This window comes from Seriola aureovittata, chromosome 1, assembly GCF_021018895.1.
Source record: "Seriola aureovittata isolate HTS-2021-v1 ecotype China chromosome 1, ASM2101889v1, whole genome shotgun sequence".
Classification (NCBI taxonomy): Eukaryota; Metazoa; Chordata; class Actinopteri; order Carangiformes; family Carangidae; genus Seriola; species Seriola aureovittata.
Window position 1 is genome coordinate 30,918,389 of NC_079364.1, and position 9,429 is coordinate 30,927,817.

Here is a 9,429-nt window from a genome sequence, read left to right on the forward strand (position 1 = left end):
CCAAAATATATAAATAAACTGACAGCTTGTTTGCTGATAAGATGGAATTATGTTATTATGGTAGGCCTAATTATTAAAAATTAATTGTCTCATAACAAAATTTCCTCTTATTATTTCCAGTTTTACTTTGTAATTACTTACATTGTGCATCTGTCTGGTTGTTTTACTTCCTGCCCTTCTTGTTTCCTGAATTTCTGATTGCCTGCCTCGCCCCAATTAGTGTCACCTGTTCCCAATTAACCTTGCATTCCTTGTGTAGTGTCTGTGTTTCCCTCACACTTTGTCAGTGTGTGTGTCCCCTCGTGTTTCCCAGTGGATTTGCTACCTGTGTGGATCTGTTTTGTTTCTGGTTGTGGTCCTTAGATTTCTCAGTATGTATTTTCCTGTTGCCTGTGTTCCTGGATTCCTGCCTGCCATCTTATCCACCTGGCTGGAAACCTGTCTCATTTATTCACTCATGTCACTCATTCAGCCTTAATCTGTGTAAATCTGGTCCTTTCCTTTGTTCCTGGCTTGTGTCATAACTGTATAGTTTAAGTTTCATCTTTGCAAAGCATTTACCTTTGTTGTTCATAAAAGCTACCTAGGTAGTGTTCGTTATTGTTAGCTAAGCTAATCGTTGACCAATAATAAAGTTAATGTTAAATTAATGACATCACTTTAGCAAATTAACACAACTAATGTCTAAATTAAATGTGTTTTTTGACTGGTCACTTTGGCTCTGTAATCGGCTGTCTTTAGCACCACTATGCATTTTCTTTTATCAGCCAACAAGACGGTGATGATCCCGTGTCTTTGTCGTGATGCCAGCGCCTTCCTCTCTTGGATACTAAGGTTGGAAAGTGGTTCTTTTGCACTGGCAAGGGCAGCTGATACTTTCAACCTGAGTTGTCCCACCTCTGTATCTGCTACATTATTGTTCCTGATGGCTGACAGACATCCATTTCCAGTTAGGTGAGCCCTCTGCTGGATGAAGTTCTTCATCCTCTTCTCATGAATGCCCAGCTGTGCACTTTAAGCCTCAGTAATACACTGAGGCAGGAGCTTGTCCACTCGAAGGACAAAACACCCAGACATAAGCAAAGAAATGTAGGGTACACAGTTCAATGTAGGAAAGCACAGACCTGTACACTGGGGAAACCAAACAACCACTTCACAAACGCATGACACAACACAGGAGAGCCAACTCAGGACTCAGCAGTACACCTACATCATAAGGAAGAGGGACACTCATTTTAGGACAGTAATGTACACACCAATGGTTTGAGAGAGTAAAAGAAGTCATCTATGTTGAACAGGAGCGACCATCACTAAACAGAGGGCATGGTCTACCACACCACTTATCAGCCACTCACAATGCAGTCCTGAGATACCTCAAGGCATCTTAACACCCAATCACACTGTGACTCATGTGATCCTAATGACTCACATGATGACCGGATGGGTCAGCGGCTCCCATGTGACCTCAACGACTCTCAAGGTGTTAACACCCCCTTAACAAGTGAAACGCCTGGAGCAGTCAGTTAGAACAGGAGAAGCATCTTGGATTAGATGAAAAATGTCTTTAAGAGCCTCAAGCAAGTCCAATTGCCTTCGTATAGCACCTAGATATGACGAGATGTGATAGTATTTGCAGCAGCAGTGGAATGGGCACTGATTTAAAGCACAATTACTGAAGCAGAGGAAGACAGGACCACACTGGAGAGGTGAAACTCCCAACTCTGCTAGGAGTAGTTGGTCCTGCAACCACCAGGAAGAGGATGGGAAAAGGATGCCTGCTATAGTCAGGTGGCCCTGTAGCGTCCACGATATACAGTGGGTGAAAACAATCGTATTTTTTATGAATATAATTTTGTATCAGTTGTTAATTGAAATATAGTAAATTTATGTTAAATTTAACTCAGTAGTTGCAAACATTTCTCACATCTCGTGCCCACCAAGGGTAAATATCAAGCTTTGAAAGAACTGAAGAACAAAGAAAATCTCCAGCCCAAGAAAGCAAACTTTCGCTCTCTGCTGGCCAACACCAGTCTTTGTCTAAATGAAACAGAGAAAAGCAAAACTAGTCACTGCAAACCAATTTAACTGAAATGTAGAATTTCTATCCTCTTCCTGTTGATCGCAACAGAGACTGAACTCATCAATTTATAGCTTCTGCTATTGACAGAAATAAAAGTAACATTCATGAAACCACCTCCCTCACCGCAGGCCTGTGTCCACGTGGTGGCAGTAAGCCCGTTTCCCAACAGCCAATAATCATTCACGAAGAAGACTGTTGCGGAAGTGTAACGGACAACATGGCGGCGCCGTGGTGTGGACATACTTAGGGCAAATTCCGTTCAGTCACAGAAACTTACTCGCTGTCAGTAATGATTATTTAGACACATGGTATTTTGAAGTAAAGTAACAGTCGGTGTCAGTATGTGGACGACCAGAAGAGCAGCAGGAGCTGCTCTGAAAATCCTCCACCACCTCCACCAATGCTGTAAACCCACAGCGCTGAGGAGGGGGACTGACGGGCTCTGCAGGTTTATGTCATCATCAGGACCCCCGTGGAGGCTCCTGTTCTTCGGCACGGATAACTTTGCTGTGGAGTCTCTGAAACTCCTCACATCCAGCAGGTTCGGAACTGACACAAAACGCTACTGCACACCTTCATGTGATGACAATATTATACACACAACACTGCAGTATATAACGGTATTGTTACCATAATCATATGTTGTGTTGCACACTTTATTAGGACACAAACACACCCACATAAAGCTCTCTGAAATCAAATTGTCAAGTCACATTTTATTTGAATAGAGCCAAATCATAACAGAAGTTATCTCAGGGCAGTTTTCACATAGAGCAGGTCTGAACCACACACTATAATATTATGTACAAATATCCAACAATTCACACCATGAGCAAACAGACAGCAGACTTGCCAGACAATGGCAAGAAAAAAAAACATCCTTTAAAGGGGAAGAAACCAAGAGAAGAACCAGGTTTTTCCGGCCATCGGCCTCCACCAAGGTTGACAGAGAAAAAGACAGGACATAGCACAATGCTGGCTCCATATAGATGTATAAGGTAATAGAAATTGTGGTGGTGGTAATAATGATAATAAGCAACAATAAGAACAACAATAACTTGCAATCACCGATCCAGACTCTGCAGCTTGAGGGGAGAAACAATTCCTGCAGTAGAAACTGGAGAGGAGGAGCTGATTCTGTATCTAATCTCTTCTATTTTACTGCAGAAGAATTCTTGAAAATCATGAGACATAAAGGGTGAGCAGCTAAGAGACAGCTGTGTTTGAGTAAGTTTAGCTACAGTGCCAAAAAGAAATCTAGGATTGTGTTTATTGTTACTGATTAAATTAGAGAAATATGCTTCTCTAACAGCGGAGGGAGCGTGTTTGTATTTACCTTTGTATTTCATTACACACTCGTGCCACTGGAAGTAGAGAGTCTGATTTTATTCAGAGCAACTTCCTTCAGTAAACCACCTTCTCCCCAAGATCTGTACATTGATTTGGAGGCAAAAAATTAGTGAAGTTCCACTTTTTAAAAAATTGTAAAAATAATTTGTATATGACCAAAATGTTGCATAAATAAATTATTACTTTTTATCTATATTATATTATTGAGTCTGGTCACCTCATAATACTCAATAGTAATTTTTTAGAACCATGTGGCCTCTGTATTTACTGACTACATGTGACACTGAATAGATTGTAAACATTGAATATTATATTTTTATTACAACAAACTTCCATTCAAATTGAAACCTTTTACTGATTTGTAAGGATCATGTCATTGTCTTGAACTTGTTCTTTGGTCAAATATTTCTGGTTTTTAATCCTAATTTTGCCAATTCCAGAGTATTTAATTTTGCCAAAACTCTTGCCCACCTGCTTGTGTTAAGACAACATTTAAGATTTTAGAAGTTTGGTTTCTTTTGTTATCAGTCCCATTTGCGTCAGGGGCATCATTACCCTAATGTCTGGCATTAAACCATAATCTTTGTTAAATGTGAGTTTAAATTGCCATCTCCCAGTCTTTATTTCAATTCTAAATAAACTGATGACAATGGAATTTATTGGGCGTCTTCATCTTGCAGCTCATGCGGCTTCATCATGTTGGATAAGGGAAGTGAGAGCACGATAACTAACCTCAATCTTGTGTTTGTAGGAGCTCTGGTGAAGACATCGTGGAGTCCCTTGAAGTTGTTACTCTCTCTGGCAATGTCCCAGTGAAGACGTTTGCTGAGCAGAACCACCTTCCAGTCCACAGATGGCCCCCTGACATTGTGGATGGACAGTTTGATGTCGGGGTGGTGGTGTCTTTTGGCTGTTTACTCCATGAGAGACTCATCAACAAGTTTCCATAGTGAGCATTGTTTATCTGTCAATGATGTGTTTGGACTGTTTCTGTGATCTGGTCTCGTTGCAGAGACCACATGATCCTGAACAGGTCACTGTAATGATATCTTCCTCTGTACTAAACCTAAAACCAGTCACTGACCAGTCTGACACAAATTTCATCTCATAGAAAAATACAACAATGGTTTAATTTTGGTATTCTGGCCATTGTTACTATCAGTTATGACAACATTGTACTCAACTAAAATAATGGCTGTGAACTAAAACTGTGTCTACATGAAGCGGATCGATGTCCACATTAGCATTTATATTCCAGATGTTTTTGTAGAGATCTCCCTCCACACTAAAACACGTGAACAAAATTTAAAAGGCAAAGTCTCTTCTTCACTCTTAATAATAATTGAGATTAACAGCACCTCTGACCAGATCATTATTTCATTGTTGGACATTGTCAAAATTAACATTAATACAGGTTAATGACAGCAGCTGTGCTGTATCACTGCAGAAAATCATCTTAATTTGTGGGCTAGTGGAGAGAGGACAGTTGCCTCAAATGATGCCTTATTTGGTAACATTATAATCCAGAGACCCTAACATCCGAATGTCGCAGCAGAAATTGCGACTCATCAGACCAGGCAATGTTTTTCCAATTTTCTATGGTCAAATTTTGGTGAGCCCGTCCGAATTGCAGCCTCAGTTTCCTTTTCTTAGCTGACAGGAGTGGCACCCGGTGTGGTCTTCTGCTGCTGTAGCCCATCTGCTTCAAAGTTCAATGTGCATACCTTGGTGGTAACGAGTTACTGTTGCCTTTCTATCAGCTCGAACCAGTCTGGCCATTCTCCTCTGACCTCTGGCATCAACAAGGCATATTTACCCAGAGGACTGCCCCTCACTGGATATTTCCTCTTTTTTTGGCCATTCTCTGTAAAACCCTAGAGATGGTTTTGCGTGAAAATCCCAGTATATCAGCAGTTTCTGTAATACTCAGACCAGCCCGTCTGGCACCAACAACCAAGCCACGTTAAAATTCACTTAAATCACCTTTCTTCTGTTTACTTACCAGTCTAGAAGAAAAGTTGTGAGTTCAGCATCAAACTTCATTCTTTTACTCACCAAGAGCTGTCTCCAGACGTGGAAAGCAACAGCAGTGTTAACTGTTGTCTCTATCACTTCCTTTCCTTTACTAAAACTAGCATTTTAATCAGGTAGCCCTAGCTCATCTCGTCATTTTCCGATAGCAACTCTCTGTAGCCTCCAGTCTGCCCCTGAAGACGCACTATAACCTCTTGTCTTGTAAACACAACGATGGCTTAAGCGCTTGCGAAGCGACAATCACCAAAACCTGCTCCTGGCAAGAAATCACGTTTGGCATCAGAGAACACTTAGTATAGTTATAAATAATAGCAAATAGTTTTAAATGAATTACTAAGTTTAGAAATGCTTTAAACAAGGAGATGTTTTAATGTCTGTTGCACTGTCCTTGTTCTCTTTCTTTGCAGCGGTATTTTGAATGTTCACCCCAGCCTGCTGCCGAGGTGGCGAGGTCCAGCACCCATCTTCCACACTGTTCTGCATGGTGACACTGTGACAGGAGTCACCATCATCCAGATCCGCCCTCACAGGTAAACAGAAGGAAAACCTCTTAGTGTCTGTTTTTCCTTACTGCAAACAAACTGATGAAAAATGTCTTCACATCCCAGGTTTGATGTGGGCCCCATTCTCAACCAGGAGCTCCATCAGGTCCCTGATAACTGTACTGCTGATGAGCTTGGAGCTGTCTTAGCAACTAAGGGAGGACATCTGGTGAGTTGTTGGAACATGTGGATTTGAAGATGATTGCCTCATCCTCTAACAGGATGGTAACGTAGCTGCTGTATTTGTATTCTTGATTGCAGCTGATTGATACGTTAAGGACACTGTCTGAAAGATTCCCGCATAAGAGGGAGCAAGGAGAGACCGGTGCGATATTTGGTACGTCGGTCTGACCTACATAAACACAGTTATACAAACATAAATGAAGAGAAATCCTTCAAGCTTACATCTTAATTTCCTCCAACAGCCCCAAAAATCAATACCTCCATGAGTTGGGTGGTGTGGGAGGAGCAAACCTGTGACCAAATTGATCGTCTATATCGTGCCATCGCATGCCGGGTAATGAGGACTGATCTGGAGCAACATTCACTACATACCTACCTACCTATCTACCTACCTACTTACTATCTACATTTCTAGATGTGTTCTTCACGTTCCTGTGTATCGATGAATATTCTACTTGATATTCACAGACACAGACTGGTCACCTGTTACAAACTAATCTCTGTGGAAACAGATCGTAGGTTGTTTTATGAAACATGATGTCCCCTCTCTTATCTCTGCCATCAGATACCTTTGAGGACGACATGGATGGGCAAGACAGTAAAACTTCTGGATTTTGTAGGAAAATGTCACATTTCATTATCAGGTAAGTTTATTAAAATCAGATCTATTTAATCCACGAATATATTTACAGTAGGTGGTACGGTGGTGTAGTGGTCAGCATTGTTGCCTCACAGCAAGATGTTTCTGGATTTGAATCTGCCGGCCAGCCGGGGCCTTTTTGTGAGGAGTTTGCCGGTTTCCGGCTTCCTCCCACAATCCAGGGCAGTTTTTCCTTGAGTAGCAGATGTATTTATTCTCCCAGTGCACAGGATCAGTTACTGACTTGTTGAGCATTTCAAACACTTACATTCTCCTGTTTGTTGAACTAAAAGCCAAACTTCACTTCTGAAAGTAGACTGTGTTCATAACAGCTTTAGGAGAGCAATTAGCTTGAGATCCATTGAGCACTGCAGTAAGAAACATCCAATAAGGAAGCCAATTTTGAGGAATTTATTTGACACGCCAGTCTGTGGGAAAGTTGAAACATTCCTGGCACAACAAATCATATGGGGTTATTAAATGGTCTAGAGGACTGTGTATGTGTATTTGCTGTTGCCCTGTGCTATACCAGTAATGTGCCATGATCCTAAAGTATATATATATATATATATGTGTGTGTGTGTCACTCACATGTTGTTTGCAGATGAAACGAGGAAACCTGTCCCTGGCTCGGTGACCTATCAGAAGGAGTCCAATACTCTGGCTGTCTGCTGTAAGGTCTGTCCAACTCTGTTAAACTCAGCTTAATGACAACATACTTCACCTTCAACTCTAAAAACAACTGTAAAAAGCAAATAACTTTGCCATTGTGTCTGGAATCTCCTGCATTCGCTGTCCACTTCTTGCTTCCTTAGTACTGCTGCCATGTCTTGTGACAGGTGAAGCCTCCTTGGCACAGAAAAAGCAGCAAGCAAGGTGCCCATATGGTGATAGTGACACCTAGTGTTCACTATAGGAATTGTTGGAGAGTCTTCACACATAATTGGAACTGTGTTTTAATTTAGTCAGGATAAATAACATTTTCATTTTAAAATAACTTGTGGGCCATATTAAAGTGTTGAGCAGCAGTTTGGGCACCTTTATATTAAAGGGTAAATGTTACTTCTTAACCCTGTAGGCAATTTTGTCTCTTTGACCCTGTGTTATGATTCTGTTTAAGAACACAGTGCCGGAGGTTGCCATTATTACTATTAAATTACTGCGTGGTTATGAAACATTATTTGATCAAAGGATACAAAAAACATAAAGTTAATATCTAACCATAGTTCTTGAACTGTAAGCAATTTGATCATTTGATGATGTCTTGAATATCCTGATGTTTAATTACATTTTGAAAAAGTATACACAGTAATCTTGCTGGCAATGTCCTTTTAATATTTACTTTTTATTTCAAATGAAATATGTTATGAAATCATGTTCAATAATTATGAATAGTTTGAAAGGACAAAAGAAGATTTTATCTTTACTTCCAAGACATACATGTAACATATGTGTAGTTTCCATTGTCTGCTTGCTTGATTCATTAAATTCACTTCATCATACTCACTACTTAATTATAAAGCACTGAGTATGCCTACAATAAAGGCATAAAATATCCCAAAATATAATAAAATAAAATCATCAAATATACATTTCCACTGTATTAATTTTATTGGCACAACAAAGATTAAAAAAATCAAAGTAGAGTGCAGTTGTTGAGCTCAAACAACTAAAACAGAATTTGTATTAACAAGAGAAAGTGTTCTCAGCAGAGTAGTGAGTATTGACATGGCTCTGTTGATGTACTGATGGAATCAGTGCTGTGGAAATATAAATTATACAAAACCTTTGAAGACAACAGGTAAACATGGAGATCATGCAGAGTTTGTATGAACATCAAGCAGCAAATTAAAACAGGAGAAAATATAAAAACGGGGATGCTTAAGAAAACAAAAAAAATAAATCCCTGATCTCTTTAAAAGCCTGTTTCAAATAAAGGTACTGTGTGTCAACTTGATGTTTTGTGTTGATCTGTGTTTCCTGTTCCAGGATGGCTGGGTGGGATTCAAGGCAGTGCTTCTGAAAAAAAGACTGTCAGCACTTGACTTCTATAATGGCTACCTGCATCAGACGGTGAAGAAGACACCCCATGAGACAGCTGGAGGACTGTTTGTCAGTAGACAAGGAGGAACTGTAGCACATCAGAGGAGAGAAAAATTAGTGCTGTGATGTTTCAACAATAATTCTATTCCCTGATGTGAACACTGCAGACATGACATCACCTAATGGAAATGACTTTAGTTAAGTTGTTACTCTTACTACTTACTGTCTGTTTTAAGACATCTGCATCTACAGTACACTTACTATATTAATGTATTTATACTGTATACTATAAATGCTGTTGGCTGGCATGCCAGGAACAGTCATTAAAGCTTTATCTTTCCCTATTTACCCAAAAGGACTTTTCTCTATAACTTGTGAGATTTGATTATTAAGTGAGATTTGATTAACCAGTCTTCTTGAATGTAATGTCATAGGAATGTTTGATTTTACTCTTTGTCGAGAATGTGTCGACCCATGGGAACATACTGCATAACAAGCTAGCTGGAGTGGAGAAAATGCACATGGGGGAGCCTGCGGAAACATGGCATATATTTTTT

The 9,429-nt window shown here is 40.0% G+C and overlaps 1 protein-coding gene across 1 annotated transcript; it reads left to right on the plus strand.

Annotated features, from left to right (window-relative positions):
- The first annotated feature begins 2,263 nt into the window (after positions 1–2,263).
- Positions 2,264–9,227, plus strand: mtfmt (mitochondrial methionyl-tRNA formyltransferase). The gene is made up of 9 exons (XM_056373303.1): positions 2,264–2,621; positions 4,182–4,379; positions 5,872–5,994; positions 6,073–6,175; positions 6,268–6,343; positions 6,432–6,523; positions 6,755–6,833; positions 7,434–7,507; positions 8,819–9,227. Exons 1-9 carry the CDS (start codon positions 2,422–2,424, stop codon positions 8,996–8,998), a joined length of 1,125 nt encoding a protein of 374 aa, XP_056229278.1. The 5' UTR covers positions 2,264–2,421; the 3' UTR covers positions 8,999–9,227.
- The last annotated feature ends 202 nt before the right edge of the window (positions 9,228–9,429 follow it).